The sequence below is a fragment of the Pundamilia nyererei genome, unplaced genomic scaffold (assembly GCF_000239375.1).
Source record: "Pundamilia nyererei isolate P.nyererei 1_Seehausen unplaced genomic scaffold, PunNye1.0 scaffold00035, whole genome shotgun sequence".
NCBI lineage: Eukaryota > Metazoa > Chordata > Actinopteri > Cichliformes > Cichlidae > Pundamilia > Pundamilia nyererei.
In genome coordinates, this window is record NW_005187436.1 from 321,350 (window position 1) to 344,667 (window position 23,318).

The 23,318-nt window shown below is 39.4% G+C and overlaps 1 protein-coding gene across 2 annotated transcripts in view; it reads left to right on the forward strand.

Moving 5' to 3' along the window:
* The first annotated feature begins 1,055 nt into the window (after positions 1-1,055).
* Positions 1,056-23,318, forward strand: part of grm3 (glutamate receptor, metabotropic 3) — a 41,285-nt gene continuing 19,022 nt past the window's right edge. Inside the window, exons 1-4 of one of the 2 annotated variants that reach the window (XM_005729865.1) lie at positions 1,056-1,252; positions 4,738-4,808; positions 19,570-20,121; positions 21,204-21,347. In XM_005729865.1, the coding sequence (XP_005729922.1) occupies positions 19,810-20,121; positions 21,204-21,347 (456 nt within the window). In that variant the 5' untranslated portion in view covers positions 1,056-1,252; positions 4,738-4,808; positions 19,570-19,809. Of the gene's footprint in view, positions 1,253-1,714; positions 1,784-4,737; positions 4,809-19,569; positions 20,122-21,203; positions 21,348-23,318 lie in introns of those variants that run through there. The other variant, XM_005729866.1, reaches the window with a different exon arrangement.

Genomic DNA, 23,318 nt, shown 5'->3' on the forward strand with positions numbered 1-23,318 from the left:
TTCATGTCATAAATCTCCATATAAAACAGGCAAAACAACATGCTGTGGCCTTTAGCTGCAATCACAAACAGCTCTGAGCAAGCTCTCAGACAGGCTATCTCTATGCACTTGACTAACTTTACAATACAAAATCAAGCTTTAGTCGAATGAGTGCTTGTGTTCGAGTGTGTGTCTGTGTGCATTGTACTACGTATTTCTGTGTGTATTGGTGTTGAGTAGAGAAAGAGGACGCTGTGTTACTCAATCATGCGTGAAGAGTATTTTCTGTTCAATAGGGGCTGCGCACTTGCATATTTGCATTCTAATGACTCCATATGCATAATCGTACTAGTACAGATACTCAGATGCGTACCTGTGTACACATAAACACACACCTATACCTACGCACACACTACTGAATGCCACCTTCTGTTGTTGTCCTAATAGGAAATACACAGGTAAGAGAGACTGACACCTAACTTGTGAAAAATATCATGCATCCTGTTAGTGTGACGCATGATGTAAACTTCTAGTCACATCTCCGGGGTTGGATGCCCTTCTCTTCTAATATGCCTGAGCTAGCTGAAGCATGGGCTGCATGTTTAGTGCTGTTCTTCATGCTGACAAAATTGACTGTAATAATGTGTTTTAAACATAATAGAGCCTCCATAAAATTTAAAAAAGGGGTAAGGATTTTTATATATACACCACTGCTTATGTGTTTTGAGCCGGGCTACAAGGACAGATGAATGCGAACAAATTCTGTGTCACTCTGCACCTTTATACACATAAAACATCTATTTTGGAGCAGCACACACACATACACACACCTCTCTTCTCACTCTCTCACTCTCTATCTTCACTCACTGAAGCTGGAGTTGTTGTTCTGAGTGGTAAACATGTGCTAAGGGGGGGGTGGGGGGGGGGGGGGGGGGGGGGGGTGAGTGGCTAAGTTTTCTTTTTATCCAATAAAAATGTCTCCTTGCCAGATCGATTGTTGTTGCTAGGAGACTGAAGCATCCTTTGGCAAGGGGCTTCAGCTCTGCTCGTCTGTTGTTTCTCTCTCGCTCTCTCTCTCACTTACTCTCTCCTCACTCGTGCACGCGCGCTCACGGGCACACACACACACACACAGCCACGGAGCTGGCGCGCAGAGCAGTGGCGCCCATCCTCTCTCTCAGTGCGACTCCTCCGAGGGATCAGGAGTAGACTAAGTCAAACTTCCAGCAGCTTGAGATTTGTGCGCAACCTTTCAAGGATCGAAGCCGTCAAGGTAGGTCAAATCTCACACATTCCTGACTGGTAGGCAGTGGTTGTCAGAGTGCAGTGAAAGAATTGACAGTCCGGGAGCGTTCAAGCGCGCGTCAGCCAATCCTACTGTAGGGAGCAATTTGCTTTGAACTTTGCGCAGGATTTAAAAAGCCAGTTGTACTGCATAAACGTGCTTGTTGTTTCCTTTCAGTCACGTTCAGTAATTCTGGGTTGTGTCAGCGGGGGGAAAATGGTTGCTAATCTCTGCAGCAGATGCACGATAAAGATACAGAAGGTGAAACAAAGACTATCTGCAGTTGCGTATTTCACTCCGCGCGGAGAAGTTATTTGGGTTCAGACAAACCGCACTGAGGCATGTCCCTTGGCTTTAGGCTTCCCGGGGAAGGGTGGGCGGGTAGTCTTTGAAAAGAGGCATACAGGTGGATCCGATATCTGGATCTGGTTATTGTTTATCAATGTTACTTTCCGTTTGCATCTAAGGATCCACTTCGCACCTTGCGCTAGAGGAAAGGCAAGTGGACCTGCACTGAAGGTAGAACAAGCAAAATGGGAATTTCCACATGAGTTGCTGTCTATGAGCTATACTGGCTTTAACTAGCAATGTTATATTTCTCACTAACAAGCGTAGAGGGGTAACAGAACTTAGAGGATAACTGGATAAACATATTGATTCATATAGCCAAACCCACATGTTATTACTGGCCTTTAAAAAAAAAAAAATCTTCTGCACTCTACTAGAAAAACAACTGCAAATTACAGTTTTATAAACAGTGAAAAATCATGGCCCGTGTCGGAATTCATGTAGAGCAGGTGCATTTTTATAAGCCCCGAGGGAGAGGTTGTAATTAGCTTTAATATATTAAGGGTCTATAATGTGCTGTCTTTTAAAAACAAACATAAAAACAAAAACAATGCATTTTAGGTGTGTGTATTTTTGTGTTTAATTCTTACTGGTGTGCATTTTGGACACACTTCAGAACAGATATCATTCCTGCCCCACACCACCCATGCTGAAACATGCATCAATGTGTTGAATAGTCAGTGAAAGACTTTTGATTATTCTTAATCAATTTTAACCAAAATTGTCATATTTTACTAGAATGATATGCAGCAGATAAGGATAAAATAATGTTTCTGTTATACTGGAGTTACTGTATTGAATTGGGAACTACTAGGTGATATATAATTTTACCAAACCATGATAAAATGTCCATCTGTGATAATCATATACTGTTTGTTTTTTTTAGCTCTATTAGGAATGCGATATCAAAATGATTAGGTTACTAAATAATAAGCAATGAGAATTGTTAAATTAACTATGTTGCTCAGTTAGATAAGAGTGTATTTGCTCAACATGAACATGTTATCATTGCTTGTGTAAAATGACAGCTACATGCTTTTTCAGAATAATATATATGAATATAAAATATTCATGTTTCTATGATTATGGTTTTTATGTATATTGTAAAAATGTAATGTTTGATTAACTAGGCTGGGATGTCCTTATTGATATAAAGCAACATCAGTGTAAATTCTTTGTGAAACTTGTTGCATAACTAAGTTTAATTTAACAATTGTACAGAGAGTTTGCACATCAGTAACTCTCTGCATGTGCGTGCAAGGATGACAACTATAGGTGGGGATGTAGTGACATGTTAAGACTTTAACTTGTGTTTACATGCTTATGTGTAAATGTATTTATGTGCGTTCTTCAGTGTCAGGAGATGTTAATCTGTGGGTAAGGCAGCTGAAAATTTCTCCTGCTGAATGGATGTATTTTGTTATCAGATATGCTTACAAGCTTCTGATTGTGATTTCGATTTGTTTGTATGTACTATATATGTCGAAATGGTCATGTACATTCCACACACTACACCTAACTGAACTGGATGTACTACAGAACCTCATCATTAGCTGCTGTAGAGCAGTGCAAAGTGTGTGTATGTGCATGCTTGTGTTGTATCATAGATTCTGACTTTAGAAGAAACACTGAACACTACATATTATGGGATGATGTTTTCTGTGATGCGATGACAAAATGACTTTATTAGTTTATATATTTTTCTTATAAATCAGACGTATTAGCCAAAGTCCCTTTTCTAGAGCCATAAATGAGAGATTATGGTGAGAATTTATGTTGTAGTCAGTTCTTTAAGCTTTTATAGGACATTTAAAAAGTTTTATTATTCATGGGCACAGTGGCAGTTAATAGCAGTTAAATCCAAAAGCGACTTGTGTATTAGAAATATAACAAAGTACTCATAGAAATTTTTAGAACGTCACCTTTATCATGACCTCTTTTCTGCAGCTATAGCCATATGTGCTGTGGGGAGCTCTAACATCCTGAAATGCACCTGCTCAACAGCTTGACAGGATTGTGCATGACAGCTGAGACGGAGGTGTGTTTAATCATAAGTTGGTGACTATATGTTACCAATAGTAGGATGTACATTAACTGCTGAGAAAAAAAGGAGAGAGGAAAAGGGGAATTTTGCTCCAAGAGTGTTTTTAAGACATTATCTATATTTTTGTTATATTCAATTAAAAGTCGCCCTCTGCTAACAAGGGCCAAACTTCTTCTTCTTTTTTTTTACAGAAACCTCTAATAGGAGGTGATTTCAGTACATTTTTATTATTTTGGATGAAGTTTACTAAATCTTATCAAGGCATACAGTACATATTGTACAGAACATCTGTTAAGCAGTGGCTTTGGGACTGTGGGATTTTAGAAAGCAATATGGATATTCCATGTAGTGTTATTTATTTCTTTATTTATCTATGTGACTAATGTCCTAGCCAGTTAAAAACGGAACATAATTTTACTGAATATAAAAGGATGAGAACATTTAAAGAACTATCAAAACTGAGCAAAATTTAATAGACAAGGATGAAAATATACAAATATTTTTGCATGATTTAGAACTATTTGAAACAATCACATTATATAATTATCATTTGAAATTTTGCTGAGATGTGTGGCGCTCCAGTGAAGAGGATTAAGTGTGACTAACTGGAATATAAATAATTTTAAATAATTTCTTTATTTAATCGTTTGTGCGTATGTTAAAAATATCGTTTGTATGTTACATTTTTTAGAAGGATATTTTCCTGTTAAAATGTTTGATGAAGCATACGTCACTAAAACTCAAGCATAGAAAAAGCTGCCACTGACAGTCAATTACCAGCTTTTGCTCCTGCTTTACAGTAATATTCATTTAAACTGGTCAACAGTGTCTCCATACTTTTGACGCTCAGGTGTTTCTGAGGACAGCAGAGTGCTTTTTTATGCCGCTGTCCTTGGTGCTGAATTCATTTTCTTCCTGACTCAAAGTCTTTATAGGCAGTCTCATACCTACAAGGCATAAATGAAATTAACATCACACGAGATTGTATTTTCACAATTGTTATACTGATGTGAAATCATGACTTTTCCTCTTTTGTTCTGTTCTTTCTCTTTCTGGTTTCTTGTGTTCATCAACACTGAAGATGAGGGGATGAAAACATGGAATCTAATCTCAGTGTAAAGCCAAGACGAGTCTAACACAGTAAGCAGACAGGTAGGTTAAAAATGACAGTGACTTGTTTCACGCAAAAAACAAATGAACCACTTTGATGAACAAATATGGACATGAACTATGTTCTGCTTCTGCTTGTCAGTCTGCTCCATGTGTGTTATCCTGCATGGACATGTAGGTTAACAGCTGCCTCTAAGTTGCTATAAGTATGAATGGCTATTTGTCCCTATGGGATGAATTTATGACCAACCAGTGGCATCACCACGCATTAAAAGAATAAGCGAGTGTCTATTGAAGTAATTAAATGCAATAATTTGCTGCTCACCAACAGCCCAATATTTTGTTAAAGTAGGTATCATTCCATGAAGCCATATTTGCATTCAGCTTTATATACTATACCATCATAATAAGACAGCACTATCACTTTCATGGCAGCTTCATCACAGAAACAAACAAACAAAAACACATGGAAGTTTGTTCCAAATGAATAGATCTCTAGTTTCCCCACTTTTAAATCTGCACATCGCCAACTTGCCACATCGACGTCTGGCTTCACCTACTTGATTGTCTTGTTGTTGTTGTTTAAACATGATATTTAGGAGTTTGGCTGTACCAAGGACTGATAATTTGAATATCACTCCTACACTGACTTCCAAAAGCCAGCATGTCGAAATTTTACAAAATATTTATTTGGCATATTTTTTGTCTGTAAGACGGTTATTGACCAATAAAAGTGATGGGACATAATGCTTATAACAGTGACCTAAATTAAGGAATCCTAGAAAGCAGGAGAAAGCATCATAGAGAAAAAGTTACACTGGCATATTTGTATAAAGATTCTGGTTTTCTAGCATGTATCATTTTGGGGTTTTGTTTTTGTTTTTTTGTTAAATGGTTTCATTTTGAGGATAATTGCTGTTTTGAGTGATTCCATGTAGGGAGTAGTCATTAACACAAAAAATAGGTCCTTCATCCATTCTCGGAGGCCTCCTGAAGTTCTTTCTTTGAAGGTCTTTCCAGTTTTATCATTTTTTTCTTCATAGAAACACTGTTGCTGTGCTCAACATGATCCTTTCACTGTTATGCTCCAGTGAGGAAACAGGGAAGTGTTTGGAAATCACTCCTGCTTCCCACAGCTCACCACTCATCATTAACTACAGTCACAGCATACACTGAGCTGCGCACACACTTACCAGCATCCACGTGTATACACTGCGTGCACTGACATCCCTTTTTCACTACATGCACGCATGCATACATACGCGCAGGGGATGAGGCAGTGAGCGAAAGGGCAGTGGGATGTACAGCTGTGATGGTGTGTCTCAGAGAGAGATCAGACTTGTTAATAAATTATGATCTTGAGCAGGGAAACTGTGTGTGTGAGAGAATGTGTGAAATGCATAGTGAGGGGTGGCTTCCTGGTCATGCAATAGCGGCTATCGATACAAAACAAAAGTTACATGGTGCAGATGTCGTGACATTTCCAGATGTTTTATTGCTGGATTACAACCTTTTTCATCTGATGCCAATTAAAGGTTGTTTTAACTGATAGCTGATAATACACAGCGTAATAACAAGATGAAGATCCAGAACTGGGTTAGTGTTTGGAATGGGCAATTTGAAAATGGAAAAACAGCAGTACAAGTCATTATGTATGTTAATGTTAGTGTTTTATATTCCCTTTGGTAGTGTGATAGTGGCATGCAACTGAGTTTTTTATTACTTCTGTCTGTGAATATGTGATTTAAAATGGAGGGCATTCAGCTAACGGCTTTATCCCTGTTTTAACTAAACCTGTGAGGAGCACACACAGTGTCAGTTTTCTTCTTTATCTCATGTCACTGGTCAGCAGTGTTTTATAAACTGGGATAGGTAAATGACTACTGCGTGAAATACCAAGTGGTTCTGCTTTCATTTTTTATGTCATAACCAGGCAAAACTTCCTGTCACACACAGAATTGTCCAGTACTGTAAAGCGTCTCAGGTCTTGGTCACATTACAGCCATAGTAACCTTTCCTCCCCTGTTGCATCAGGTATAGTAACTACATTGTTCATACAGTATTCACCCATATTGCTCAAGTCAAACTCTCTCTATCCGACCACTCAGCATTTCCTTGCTCACTGCTGTGCGGGCATCTGGCACACACCTGGGAACTGCATGAGAGCTGTGAATGTCATTGTGAAGTAATCAATAAATAATAGTAGGTACAGCATAGTGCCATAAGTTGAAAATGTCGTTTGGACAATTGTGAATTTAGATTTAATATTAAATGTATTAGATAAATGTCTTCTGCAAAGCACAACAACTGAAAACAAGTATTACAACAGTGGCAGCCACTTCATTAGGTACACCTCTTCAGCCACTCATGAATGCAGATACAGTATCCAATCAATAACATGACAGCAATGCAAAGCATTTAGGCATGTGGGCTTAGTCAAGATGACATAGTGAAGTTCAAACCAAGCGTCAGCATGGGAAAGAAAAGCGAGTTAAGTGAGTTGAATGAGGCATGGTTGTTGGTGCCAGATCGGAGTATTTCAGAAAATGCTGATCTACTGGGATTTTCCCACATAACCATCTCTAGGTTTTACAAAGAAAAGAAAAACTATCCAGTGAGCAGCAGTTCTTGTGATGAAAATGCCTTGTTGATGCTAGAGGTCAGAGGAGAATGGCCAGACTGTGCTGAGCTGATAGGACAGCAACAGCAACTCATATAACTTCTAGCTGAAACCAAGCTACACAGAAATGCCTCTCTGACCACACAACGTATCGATCCTTAAAGCAGATGAGCTACAGCAGCAGAAGACTTCACCGGATACCGCTCCTGTCAACTAAGAACTGAGGCTTTAATTTGCATGGGCGCACCAAAATTAAATAAAAAATGTTGCCTGATATGATGAGTCTTGATCTCTGCTGGATGAAAATCTCAGAGGAATGTTTCCAGCACCAAATTAAGGCTGTTTTGCAAGCCAAAGGGGATCCAAGACCACAAGGAGCAAGGTGTACCTAAAGTGGTCTGTGTGCGTATGCTTTATGGTTGTTGCCTAAAAGTCAGCTTGTTTTATAGCTTTTATAATTTCTCACATATGACCCAATAAACTTAATGTTGCACTAAGTACTTAAAAATTCTCACTTCAGGTCTTATTTATATACATTTGTGCATATACGCTTTTAGTGGGTGTGCATTTGTTTTGGGTTTTTTTTTTTGTCTTGTTTGATATTGATAGTCACTCATAGTAAAAAAGTAAAAATAAAATCCTCCCTTGCTTTAAAACATAAAAATTATTATAATATTCACAAGTCAGAAAGACGAAACTGAGCTTTTTAATATAGTTAAATAAAGAGTTCCTGTTTAAATTCAGTCGACTGAACTTTTTGTGCTGATGTGGGAACAATGAATTTTACAATTACAGTGATGAGGATTCCAGGGCTAATGTGGGAGGGCAAATCATAAACTTAGTACATAATTTAAATTCTAATAATTAGTGAGGAATGTCAGCGGTAATTGGTTTTTGCACATAACCACCTAACCGAAATCAAGCAAAGCCAACCAACATTTGGTCCTATCTGAAAGGCTTTTGTCTCTGTCCAACTCAATTAAATGTACTCTTCTAACAGCCTCAGATAGCTTATACTGTGGTCAACACTCCATTACTCTCTACCTGTCTATTAAAGCTCTGTGCACCTCATGTATCGACCATGCTGAGGACAGAGTTGCAAGCTGTGTGAACATGAATTAAGTAGGGTACCACAAGATCTGTGCCATGGTGAGTTAGACTGATGCGTCATGATGTCTCACAGGGTCATTACATGACAGTTAAGTTGATAGATGCAATCCACTGAGGAGTAATTCTACTTCTGACAGGTCCACTGCCTTTTATAGTGATAAACTGCAGGTCTGATGGATGCATTCACACATTTCGCCACCCTTTTCTGTTTTTAGGTTGAACAGACATTCTTTAATGTTTAAATCATGCAGTCAGACGTGCTGGAGATCACAAAACCCAGGGAATGCACACATGCAGAGACATCTGACTGAAACTTAGTGGGAAAGGATAAAATATTAATCGATTTTCAACACAATGTAGAATGATTTCTAAATTGTTTTTGTGTTATTTTTGTCAATTAAATGTAAAAGTTTCTCAGATGTTGGGTGACGTTGCTCTTTCTTTGCCATCAGCTGTCAACAACTCAAACATGTTGGAGTTACGGTGATAAAACAGAGGAAAAACAGAGACAAATGTGCATATTTTATATGTTTGAACACCTTGTTTAACATTGTAACTTGACACGAGACTCGAACGAAGCGGAGTTGAAATGAAATTAAAACTATTAATACAATTTCTATCACTTAATGCATTTTCATGGTTAAGTTCAAACCATTTTGGAGGTCTCGCTGTACCGCAACTTACAAAAAACAGAGCGCTAAGTACTCCCACTGCAGACTTTTTGTGGTGCTCGAAGGTTAAAAGCTCTTTTAGTAGAGGATCCTTTTGGAGTACCCACTGCACATGAGAGCAGAGTCTAGCCTGTGTAGCTCTAAACGTGCTCTATACGGGTTAAACCTATTTTCATTTCAAATTTACTTTCAAGTATGTAACAGAAGGAGGATCATTCTATTATGAGAAACCAGAGTTCAGAGGCTGTGTGGTTAATATTTGCAATTCTCTAAGGTCCATTTCTATGTCATGTCTAACATGATACCACCTTTAACCTTGGACCATAATGGAGGTCAGAAATATACCGATTGATCAATACAGGAAAGGCCGAGTTCAGTACCTGATTATTGATTTTAACTGGTAAATGGTAATAAAAGATGGCATAATAAGCAGAGCTATAAAATGCAAGTAAAAAATTTTAAGAACTTATTTATAAGACTTTTTTTTTTAAACCATGTAGATTTATGCGCTAATACTAAAGGGTTGGAGGGTTGTGCATCATGTCTTGCTCGTTGTTTGGTTGTTGTATTTTGTGAGATGTTTCTGTCCTATTTATGGATCATCAGTCTTTCCTGCCTAAAACGCACTTTGTAAATAATTAATGGTCACAGCCCATTGCACCCGTTACACTGTCAGAAGTCTAGGACACCAGTTCTACACTCATATGTACACGCACACACGCATGCGCGCGCACACACACACACATTGGTCATTGTTTTGTGAGTGGGAAAATAAAAAGTACACTTTTCACACAATTTGAAAAGGCTACACCGCACTCCGTCTTTAACAATTCATATACCTTGAATTCACATTCACTTAACAGTTGTAAGTACCACTGTTCTTACTTGGCCTTAAAAGATAAGAATGAGAAAGGAAAAAGAGATGGAAGGAGGCTGAAACACACAAAGCCACTGATGAATTAACTGATAAAGCTCTGACAGTGTGCACCGTCTTTAAAGGGGTCTGTTGTTCAGCACACAGTAGCAAAGCTTCTGATGCTACATCCATTCTCTTTCTCTTGAAAAGGAAAGAAAGAAAGACCTCACACACACACACACACACACACACACACACATACATACATACAGTGTCTTCTCATACTGTGAGATTCATGTCATTGGAGCAGCTTTCAGCTCTGTCAGATCTGTAATAGTCAGATAAACAGGCACATACACACACACACACACAGTCAGTGGAAACACACAGGTTGTGGGGCTATCTCTCCTCTCAGCGTACCATGGTCCATCGACCCTGCATGGCTGCTCTCAGCTGGATACGTGTCATCCACAGCAGCCCTGCCTGTTAGGGAGAGAGTGAGGGCTGTGGTGGGTGTAAGGGAGGTGGAAATAAATGGGAAGAGTGGAGTACCAGCAAAGGAGGGGGGTGGAGGAAGGGATGCAGGGAAGCTGCTTTGGAGCAACCAGAGGATGTAACATGAGAAGCAAAAGAGGAGTGTGGTTTGACTTGAGCAGGGTCAGAGGTGAAATAGGGTTGTCTGTCAGATGTTACTCTGCATCATAGCTCCCAAGGAGAAGGGTCAGTAGTCTTCCTGCTCTCTCTTTGTAGTCAACAGTGCTGTTATTTTCTGCCTGTTCTTTACTCACCTCATGTATCCCCCCCCATATCTCTCTAATGGGGCTCTTTGATGATGTTGCTATGTGCCAGCTGGTGTCTTCTCTCATCCTTTTCAATTCAGGTAAGGCAGTTAATAGCTGTGTGTGCCTATCTAATGCAAAGGTAGATGTCTGCATGTCAGTCTGTGAATTAACTGTAAAAAAGAGGTCGTGGTTTTACAGGAAGCAGACATCCTGTTTATTTTTGTTTGTTTGTTTGTTTGTTTGTTTGTTTGGGCAGATGCAAAGACTTCTTATCTCCCTTGCTTAAAGTCACAGCACATAGCAGCACATAGTGCACATAGCAACAAACCAAAAAAATGTTCGCTTAAAATTTTGTGCGGGTGCATCTTAGTTTTGTAAGTTTGTTACCTTGGACTTAGTTTGGTGGCAAATGATACTTTTGCTTGTTTGTTTTGTTTGGTCATGCTTAAATATGGAGCAGATGGGATAGACAGCATTTTGATGTGCACTTTCATGGGCCTAATTGGGGGTTTAATCATTCAGAAACAAAAATTGAATCAACGGTCTTCGTCACATTTCGATGTGCCAATTTCATGACATTCCATCCAGGCGAAGGGCACACTGGATGTACAACTGATTGGATTTCACTTTTACTTTACAATCATTCTCAATCATCAAATGTCAAAGTATGTCTTTGGAGAAATGTTACATTCCCAAAGAATGGCACCATGCAGTACAGAAGAAAGAAAGGGAAAAAGCTGTTAACCACTAATGTGGCAAAGGGTGTGTTTTGTGATGTAGCAGTAGTGAGAGTTATTTCATTCTCTATAAAGATTAGTACCAGTTTATGTTTTCCTGCCACACCAGAATAAAAAGGTGGGGTCAAAACTACTCAGCGTTTTAAATAAGTATTTTTAATACAGCCTCTGTCACTGCTCTGCATGAAAAACCCAAGGCTTATTGTCCTGTACTTTAACCTCCTTGGAAACATTTTCAGTAATGGAAAAGGGGACAAAAAGATTTTCTGTTACACAGTGTGTGTTCCACTTGCACAGTTGCTCTTGAGAAAGGAAGCTGGGTTTGGGAACTTTCCAAGAGGTTATAATGAAGCAAACATTCAATTTCAGCGGACACCATGAGATAGTGTAAAAGTGCTGGGAGATATTGTTTGACACATTTCTGGGAAGTTGACCTCAAGAGCTGCCAATTATAACAAAGCATGGTTTCAAAGGAGTGCATTGGAGGAACTCTTAGAGTTCTAGCTCCATAAATATACAATTTTAAACTCAACAACACACATCCATAAGCATGCGTTTACACCAAGACACCCTCAAAACAAACACATAGCCAGATCTGCAGCCTTCTTGCAGTGTTGTACTCAAAACTAATCTCATGACAGTGTTCTCTTTTTTTTAGACTCAATAATATAATTACTAATAATGATATTATTATTATTATTATTATTATTATTATTATTATTATTATTATTATTATTATTATCATCAACTTTAATTTTTGGAGGCTATATTTATAGGGACTCCAGCTTTTTCAGGGGAATACTGGAAATCATTCAAGGAGGATCTTTTTTTTTCTCCACTACAGACAAACATCAAGGATGTGTGACGGTTTTGAGAATTGATATAAATCTTTCATTGACACCATCAATGTCATCCCCCAAAATATAGAAATTACGTGGAATTAAATATCCATGTCAGGTAATCTCCTGTCAGAATTTGACAGGAACATCACAGTTATATAAATAATATATGCCCATATAAATGATATAAATTTTACAGTTCAAATTATGTATTAGTACTCCTGCCTTGCCTACAGTAAGAATTTATTATGTATCATATAACCTGATTTTGTGTGTCCTTTACGTGCTTCCTGACCACACTCATTCAGATCTCTGTTGGTTGATGCACAAGGAAGCTAAGACATAGAAATAGTCTGCTTTTAGGTCAACCCCTCAGAGAAGCAGAGGTGTGTGTTTGTGCATGTGTGTGTGCACGTGTGTGGGCGGGTGTTTGTCTGGGTGTGTGCGTTCGTCTGTATGTGTGTGATATTACAGAGCAGAGTAGTAAAGGTATGGCAGCCGCCTGAAGAAAAATTTGAGCTGCCTGCATCTAAGAGAAGCTTTCATCCTCCTACCTGCCCACTAAAGAGGGGAGACTTACTCTTTCACTTTCTCTTACACATGTGCGCGTGCACACACACACGCACACATAAACACACACAGATAAAGTAGGAATCAAGAGAAGTTTTACCATGAGCTTGCTCCTTGGTCTAGATTGATTTTTCTAGTCACAACGTCAACCTCCAGCTTCTGTCTTATCTCTCCCGAGGATTGCAGGAGAGGCACAAGTGGCAGAATTCAAAAGAAGTGAGCTATATCTTACTCAAGCCTTGTGAGTGACTTTTTAGCAGCCAAACGCAAACTCAACAACACAGAGAGAATGAGGGAGGCTAACGAGATTGCTTCTTGGGGTTGACAACATTTCTGGCTAAGATCAGACATCCTGGTGATGGGGTCAAGGTGTGTGTGCACACAAAATTCTGTTTGGTTGCTTGCATTTATTAATTTACTGATGGGTAATTTCACTGCATTTGAAGGGGAAAAAACATTAGATCTTATATATCTTTTAATTATACCTTCAAAACAATTGCTGTGGACTAAATAGACATCAGCAATATAATCTGGCACTTTGACAAGTCAGCAAAGCAACAGCCTGGTGAGCGTATAAGTTGAACAAATAAACAAGTGCTCTACACTCATGGCCACTGCATTAGGTACACCTGTCCCACTGCTTGTTACCATAAATAGCTTATTAATCAGTGGCAGCAACCCAGTGCATTAAAATCATGAGGACCTCCTGAAGTTCAATCCAAGTATTAAAATGGGGAAGTAAGGTAATTTTAGTGACTTTAAACATGACATGGTCTTGGTACTTCAAAAACTAGTGATTTAGGGATTCTTCCATGCAAGCATCTCCAAGCTTTACAAAGAATTATCAGAAGAAGAGAAAATATCCATTAAGCAGCAGTTCTCAGGTTAAAAATGCCTTGTTGTACCAGAGGTCAGAGGACAATGGCCAGACTGCCCTGAGCTGTTAGGTAACCAACAGCACCAGATGACCACACCGGGTGCCACTTCTGTTAGCTAACAACAGGAATATGAGGGTATAATTTGCACCTGCAAATGTAATGGTGCAGGGGATATTGTCTTGACACGCTTTGCGACCTTTACTACCCACTGAGTTTGATTTAAATGACACTGTCCACTTGATCGTTGCCAACCAATGTTCATTATGACCTTTATGACCACAGTGTTATCCTAATGGCTGTTTCCAGCAGGACAACCTCCCATGTGACAAAGCTCAGACCATCTCAGACTGGTTTCCTAAACAAGACAGTGAGATACTCAAAGGGCCTCTACGGTCACCAGATCTCAAACCAACAGAGCACCTTTGGATGCTGTAGAGCAGGCGATTCACATCACTGATGTGTGGCTGACAAATATACTGCAACTTCATAAAGCGGTCAGGTCAATATGGACCTAAAAATGTTTCCAGCACCTTGCTGAATCTATGCCAAAAAGACTTAGGACAGTTCTGAATGCAAAAGGGGGTCCAACCTGCTAGTAGCACGTACCACCTCATAAGGTGTACCTAATAGAGTGGCAGGTGAGTGTAATTTATTTAAGGCATGTAAGGTTTTTTTGACAGTCTTGTATTTCCAAATTGTGCTACCAACACATCAAGAATCCTGTAACCTGTATCCTGTTGATACCTTTATGTGTCCATGAGCAAATTATCTGTTACTTTAAACACTTTACACATTTTTAAGTGAACAAATCGGTCTTTTTGTTCAATTGAAGAATTCCAGGGAAGTCTTCTTGAGGTCGTACCTTCTGCAACACTTGCATTATGCAATGAAATCATAAACTGCCAGCTTGTTCTGGGACAATGTATGCGTTTTAAGATTCTTCACAAGGATCTAGGTTTGTTGAAATAACTTTCTAAGTATTTTTTTAGGTGTTTTAGCCATAAATCATCATAAAAAGCATACATTGATTATCCCTTCAAAGTAATTTGCATTTAGCTAGTTAGTAAGTAAGTAAGCAAGTAAGCATAATTTCTTTTTACTGATGTGTAGTATTGTTTCACATGGGTCTTGGGAAGATTAAAGTGCTCTGATGCAAAATATAAATTCAAGCCCCTCTCAAATGAAGTTAAAAAAATATCTGATATAAAACACAAGCCGCTAGACCAGCCTCCTAAAAGCAGGACAAGTTTTGTCTCATTAGCCTACTCTTGCATGCATTATTGCTAACTTACACATGCTAGGTCTTAATAAATAGAGCAGCTAACATTTGCAGTGACCTTGTTCCCATGTGCCTATACTGTTAGAACCTATCAGAAAGCACCAGCATTAGTCAATAAACCAGCGGACCTCAAATATACAGGCGCTTACACTAGCACAGATTTGTAATATCCCCCAAGACTGGATATTAGAAAAAAATGCAGACTTCAGACCCAGAAGCTACCTCCATCATTTAAATAAAGCCTAAATTTGCTAGCGTCATTTTGTAAACCCCTTCGCTGTAATCCTTTGCTGTTCTTGCTGCCATGACAGTCTGACAGTTGAAGACTTACTAAACACGATGCCCGTAGAATGCATGCTATCCATGCAAAAAGAAGGCCGCAGTGGAGCGACTATGCTTGGATCGTACGGCGCTACACAAACCTATACCCACTCCCAGGGTATGCTTGATCATCTAAATAAAACTGGTTTGTGAATTAATCATGTTTCTTGTTCATGATGTTTAAGGATTGGCCGAAAGATTTGGCAGTAGCAAAAATCTATTCATCTTACAGATGATACTTGGAATACTGGGACGACTAAATAACATCGTTGCGAGATAGCGAAACAGTATCATTTCAATCTGTTAGAAAGTTCAAGGTCAACATTATTTTCATTCAAATTAGTCACACAATCACATTTTTATGGCCTGACTGCCTTAAGATAAAGGACACAGGCAATGGGCAAGATAGTACAAAAACATAAAATGTGGTAAAGTTTGGGTCTGTTTGTTTGGTCTAATCATTATGAAGTTAGACCAAACCATTCTTGCTACTAACTTTGTGGTTCTTTCAGGCAGCCATCCTAAGCTGTCAGTTTGCCAAACCACACTACGAATAAGCCTGTCAAGACACTCCCGATGGCACTCCATTAAAAGTACACAAGATACTCATGCCAAAATTCTTGAAACCCTCAGAATACAATCTCTGCTGTGCCTTATTGAATGCAGTTAATGTGGAGCAACAATGTGACGGTGTCTGTGATGTGTAAACCTAGAAATCTAAAACTGTCCACAAGAGATGACCAACTGATGGAAATAAGAATATGATTTTCTTTGATCTTTCTAAATGATTTCTTTTGTTTTATTGATATTTGGGGAGAGGTTTTTCTCTTTACGCTATATGGTTAGGTCTTCCACTTGCTCTCTATAGTGCCTCTCACCACTGTTGCTTATTAGTCTCATCTCTGTGGCGTCATCTGCAAATTTTATGATTCTGTTGTTGTCATATTTGGCAACACATTTCTGTGTAAACAGACTGTACTCTAGGGGACTCGGAAAGCAGCCCTAAGGCATGCATTGTAGATGAGAATGGTTTACCTATTCTCACAGTCTAGGAACTGCTTCCCAGAAAATTGTATTGAAAGCAAATCTGTAATCAATAAACAGAAATGTAATTTATGTATTTTTGATTTCAAGGTGTACTAAAGCAGTGTGCAAGGAAATGATATAGCATCACCTGGAATAGTAGGTAAATAACATAATAAATAATGTGTGGAGGATAGCAGCAATGCAAGAAAATCTGAGTCCTTATCCTTTGAGAAGTTTTAAGATCTGTTTCGGTCACCTGTAGACCAGCCCCATTGGGTGGGCTCTGGGGTGCTTGTTGTGAGCTTTAAAATTAGTATAAAAATTGCTCAACTCATCTGGGAGAGAGGCACAGATGTTGATAGCTACACTAGGTTTTGATAGACCTGGATATTTGGTAATGTTTCTTATTTCTTGATTTAAAATTAGTGGTAAATTCTGTCCAAATACACACACACACACACACATACATTTGCACACATATCAAATGTTGTTGTTGGGTAAGAACGAGTAGCACTGGAATATGGATATTCACAAAGAATTTAAGGTTAGTTGATTCCACTAACCTTGAAAAAAAATGTAGCCCTGGGGCCCATGCTGCTTTAATGTGGCCTTGGCATTGTCCTCACAGTCGGCTGCAAGCATTTCACTTTCTGCTTGCAGGCATGAAGCAAGAGCACTGACAGGTAGTTGGATTTCCCAAAGTAAGGCGAGGTTTTTGCCTCTGGTTATGCAGGTGAAATGCAGAAAAAGTTTTGGTAGCACAGATTTTAAGTTACAGAAGTCAGAATGTCTCCTGTGTGACAATGGCTCCATACAGATCATTCAGTGCCTCTGCAGCAACATCTCACAAAGGGGATTATCTTAGAGGTAGAATAACCTGCGCCTTTTTCTTAAGCTGTTTCAGAAGTGGAAGGCCATAGTACAAGACTAGTTAAATTAAGCAGACAGTGACCTGTCAGTAAAGAACCCTGAACAGAACAGAACACACAAAGGCTCTTTGTATCCTTTGAGAACTGGTTCAGATGTGAGGTTCAGTCCCCTTTTTCCTTGAGCACTGCATGTTGGCATGAAATCAGCCATTCGTTTTGTGGAATAGCAGTGACATATGAAATGAAAACAAGTGAGTGAGAGCATCCCACAACCTCCTCCCACCCTGTTGGATTCCTCCAGCAGCATGGCTGTGTGTTGTTATTTTAAAACCAGCATGCTGATGTTTAGGAGTTCTATACCATACTAAACAAGTTACTTTTGAGTGTTTGTCATATGAACATTTGTTAAGTAGATTAAATACTAACCAAAGGTATCATAGTGCTTCCTCTGGAAAAAATAAAAAAAGAACATTACATTGTGAAATTTTATATCAATTAATCCACTAGTTCAGACTATTCATTTTCCAAAAATGTCAACCTCAAAGGGAGAAGCACTAGTTAATTTCTACTAGCACTAGGGAAATCCATCCAATAATTGTAAAGGTCTTTCAGTGTTGATAGTATTCAGTGTTCTCTATACTTCTGATGTTATACATCATTTTGTACTGGTGACATGTGACAACATCTGCCATAAAGATTTAGAAACAAAAGCAATTCATCAGCAACTTAATGTGTTTTGTTGTGGTTAAAAGAAACAACACTGACTATTAACTAACTGCAAACTGTGGTAAAGGTTTTGCTGACCTACCAAGTCAGTGCCACCTGCCGTTTTTCCTATCACAATGGCTACTGTATGAGCTTTTTCACTTGATCTTGAAACATAAAATATGTTGTTTTGGACATTTGCTGGAAAAAAATTGCTTTCCCACACACCCGAGGGAGGTTGGTAAGCAAAAATTGATGATGAGTTACAAACAGTGTTTTTTATTGTGGAACGAACAGTTCCTTAATTGTCAGCTCCCTAACTCCATATATTCTGATGATCCCTAAAAAAGCTAGAGACATTGCCTAGCTGTAGGGAAGTTGATTTGCTCTATTACAGCACACTTGGCATACATTATTATATACTAAGATTTAAGATGACAAGATACCTTATCAATACCTGTTCTAAATGCAAAGGGCATTGTGATGCATTGTAATAGTACACATAATATATCTAGGTGCCGTTTCTTTACTTGTTAAAATACTGATCTCAGTACACTAACCTTAATGACTCCCAACAGATTATTTGCCTTGCAAATTCCCACAGCTCTGCACTTCAGCTTGCAATGCATGGATGCTGCTAAAGCTAAAGTATTTTTACAGGACAAAACCCCTCCAGAGCTACAGAAGCTCTTGTATATTTCTTAACTTTATACTCACATGGGTTGTACTGTCCAAACATGTAAACTGCAAAATCTGTAGAGTACCGTCTTTAACATTTAGCTGATATATTTCATATATTTTAGGCCGGCTTTGACAAAAATGGAGGTGGAGCACATTAGTGAAGAAAACAGTCAAAACACAGCTTTAATTGAGTCGTAAGCTGAGTAAGTAGCATCAGCTGTTGTTGGCCTCATTGTTGTCAGACAGCTTCTTTCATGGTAAAATGCATTCAGCCCTCACTCTGTAATTATGCAAGGGAGAGGGGGAGCAATAAATCTGATAACACACACACGCACACACATGCACACATATACTTAGGGGTATAAACTCATGGACAAGCGGAGAATTGCTGGAACAGAGATGAGATTAGAGAAGCTTTTCTGATCTGTGGCATGAGAAGACTTGGCTCGTGTATCAACCAGCCATCTAAGCTGGCTTATCCTGATACAACCAGGGGCAGACACCCCACACACACACACATACGCGCGCACACATGTGCACACTTACAATAAGAAAGTTTACCGGGTGATGTAAGGGAGGAGGAGGTTGGAGAAGAGTGGGGTAAAATCTCCAAACAATTCCATATCCCTGTTAGTCATGGCCTTGCTTTGCCTGTAAAGCAGAAATGACTGAGCCCTTGTTAGCAGTGTCCCCAAACTCCACTAAAATGTCTACTTTGCTGTCTTTCTACTTCATTGTACCACAAAAAGTATTTCAGCTTTTAGATTTGCCCTGTGGCATGTGGACTGACAAACTTATATCCCACTCTTCTTCCCTCCTCTCTTTTCTCCTCCTCTCTTCTCCCTTCTTCTGCAAGCAGAACTGATGCCCAGATGGTGTGCCCCTCCATGTGTGGTCCAGTTCAGTTCTCCCTGACCGTTTCATGGGCCACAAAACAACCCAAGAATCCACGGCCGCTGCCTGACTCAACCCCACTGAGCACTGTCCACTTCACTTGTAACCCCTCACCCCTAACCTTAACCCTTAGCCCTTCGCTTCCCTCTGTCTCGCTCTCTGTCACGCCTGTTCTTGCGTTCTGACAATCCTCCCTGAGCACAACATGGTGGCCCGCATTCCCTTTCTTGTTTTGGTCATGATGTGTCAAGGCGTTTTGCTCTCAGACCCACCCCAGTCACGTCGGGAGATCCGCATCGAGGGTGACCTGGTGCTCGGCGGCCTGTTTCCAGTGCATGAAAAAGGAGCTGGCATGGAGGAATGTGGCCGTGTTAATGAAGACAGAGGGATCCAGAGGCTGGAGGCCATGCTGTTTGCCATAGACAGAATCAACTCGGACAAAGCTTTGCTACCAGGGGTCTCCCTAGGGGTCCACATCCTTGATACCTGCTCCAGAGATACCTATGCACTTGAACAGGTGGGTGAAGATTGCCATTGTGCATCAATGGCAGATAATGAATCTAGACAGTGTACAAATGTAATTTTCTGCCATATGGTAGTTTTCCCACACACCTAAAATTTAGTCTCACTACCACAAAATTAGGTCGCATCATAATCATATCTTACATATGTAAGTCAAAGTCAGTTTAAAGGACATTAAAGGTAAACACATGACAGCACTGAAAATAATCAAATCCCCACAAAAGCACATTGCTGAAATATCGGGATAATCCATGTGAATGCTGATGTAACGTTTTAGGTACAGCACAGTTAAAATCTAATTAGTTGTTTTGTGCTCCTAGGCGACTTGAACTTTTGCTATATTTTGTCTTTAAAAAGTTGCTCATCTAAGTAATTTTTGGCCTCAGAAGTTATATGTGCAACGTTTCCATTTTAAATCGAGTAAAACTATAGGCTCTCATTAAAAGGTAATATTCAGGTGAAGTAAATGTACCTCAAAATTCTATTTTATTCACAAAGGAAAAAGGATATTGCCTTGAATGATAACAGCAAATCCGTGATGAGAAAGATAGATTGAAGCTATTTTCGATGGGGGAAATGAGCCAGATAAAAAGAAAGGATGGCACTTTCCCCTCAAGGATTGTTATCTTCAAAAAAAATCTTCTTATTGCTGAGCTATTTAGGTATGATGCATCTAGTGATCTTACGCAATGAGCTCTGTGACTGATTGCATAAACCTTGAATTGTTGACATCTGGTTTCTCTAAACAGGTTGTGGATTTATAACTTGTTTCCCACAGCAGTTTAAATACAGTATAATCTGCCTTGGTCTCGTATGAGTTAATTTACAATTTGGACCCTGTACTGAAATGAATTAACCTCATGTGTGAAGCAATAGATTTTCATTGTCCTTAGAGAAGAGAGAAACTTTGCATTAAAAAATAACCTCAACGTATTCAACTTTTATTTATGTAGCACATTCATTACAGCAAAAATACTTCAAAGGCTGATTAAGAGTTAATAGAAAACATAGACCATATTGTACCCTGCATGATCCATTACACTTGTTCTAAAATATCTGTGTCTCTGTGTTGCCCAGGCTCTGGAGTTCGTAAGAGCCTCTCTCACCAAGGTGGACGACACAGAGTTCATCTGTCCCGATGGATCATATGCTTTGCAGGACGACAGCCCGCTTGCAATCGCAGGAGTCATAGGAGGATCTTTTAGCAGTGTCTCTATACAGGTAACAAAAGTACAGAAGTAGTTATACAAACAACAATCACTGTGATCATCTACTTTTAACTTTCTCATTAAGTTTTTGCTTATTCTCCCGTGACCAAGGGTTAAAGTGACATTTTCCATTTCTGCTGTTTTCATATTTATGTGACTGTGTATGTATGTGTATGTCTATTTCTTAGAATCAAGCTCCATCGGTGTGCTCTTGTGTGTTTTCCCAGCCCGTGTAGCTCTTGTCATAGAACTATGTAATTTGCATAGTTTAGCATAAAACCTCCTTCTCCCTTACTCCTCTGTGACTGCACAAAAGCCTCCTCCTATCAGTCCTTAAATCCCTAATCTCTGAAACTGTCTCTCTGTCTTTTCTTTCTCACCCTGCCCTGTCTTTTTCTCTCTCTTCCGTTTTATATATTGCTTTTTTTTCTCCTCTAAATCTTTGCTCTCTCACTTCTCATAACTTCCTGCTTCCCTTTTTTTCCCTCCATATTTATATGCATTCTGAGGCATCCCTCCCGGCTATTTGGGGAGATCTCAGTGTATGCTGACCTCAGCCCCCTTCTTTTCCTCCTCCTCCTTCCTGGGGCAGCCATTGTTAACACATCTGCACTGCCTCTTGTCCTTCATCAGACATAATTATGCTTTGTTTTCTTGCGGCTCGTTTTTGTTGGCCTTTGTTGCTGGGTTTTTTTTTATCGTTTTGTTTTGGGGTTTTTTTTTTTTATCTAAACAGCAACCGTGTTTACAAGACCTGAACTGTGTGCTGTTTTGTGATCTAATGCCAGTGAAGCTAATCTAGCTACTCCTTCATGCCTTTGTACTTGGCCAGTCTGTCTGTGGCTTCCAAATGAAGTAATAGGGAATTATTTTATGTTTAACCATGCACAACTAAACTCCAGTGCCTTGAAGGCATTTACTTAGCGAGCATGATTCCTCCCCTCTACTCATTCATGTCTCTGTGTATATGTCTCTGTGTGTGCATGTGTGTGACTTGCATTCCGAGGAGAAAACCCACAGAACCCCTCCTCTGCACCATTTTTTCCGTCCTTTACTTTCATTTCTTTCCATATCCACATCCAGCCCATTCCTATGCATTTCTCCCTTCCCTCTCTCTCTCACAAGGGAAGAAGGCAGCTTTCGCTAACAGAGTAAACTCCCCGTGTCCCTACACACAGCCCTCTTAGGTAGCTGGTCATTGTTCAGTGGCAGGTAATGGAGCAATGCGGTTACATTTTGCAGCGTGACCTTCCGTGACATTTAAGTCTAGTGCCATCTTAAACCCATAAAACCTGCCTGCAGAACTATAAGCAGCCATCAGTGCGTGCGTGCTTGTGTATGTCAGCGCAGGTGTTGGCGTAAGTGTCGGCCTGTTCTGGCGCACATCGGTGTATGTATGTGAGCGTGTGCTCTAATCTTCTGCATTATTAGTCTAATGAGATTCTGACATGTTGTCAAAACAGCTCATCAGCTGAGCTATGAATGAAATATAGAAAAGCACAGACTAATGCGCTCTAACAGGATTAAACTGAGGCGGGAACAGAATGGCTGTGTAGTTTGTGTTTATTTGTGGGTGCCTGTGCATGTTTGATTGTGTATGTTTACATGCCTTTGTGAGCGCGAGGATGTCTTCCAGTCGTATCTCTACTGTTTGTGTGACACCTGTGATTGAAACTGCAATAAACAGAACATGACCATAGCCCAATCAATAGTAAAAGGGAATGCAATATAGACGCTACTAGAGCTCAGGCACCCGTCACTAATAAATGATTCACCATGTGCATATGTACTTGCTGTGTTTTCTTTTATTTTCATGTTACGCAAGAAGCAACTTCTACAAGCAGAGATCTTTAATATATGTTGCCATTTTCCATATGGAAAAAAAAAAATTTCTCAGCTTTTATTAAAAATATTTGATTAAGTGCCTTGCAGTCAAAGGTTAAAGATCACTTGAAACAGATAAACACTTACACCAACTTTAAAT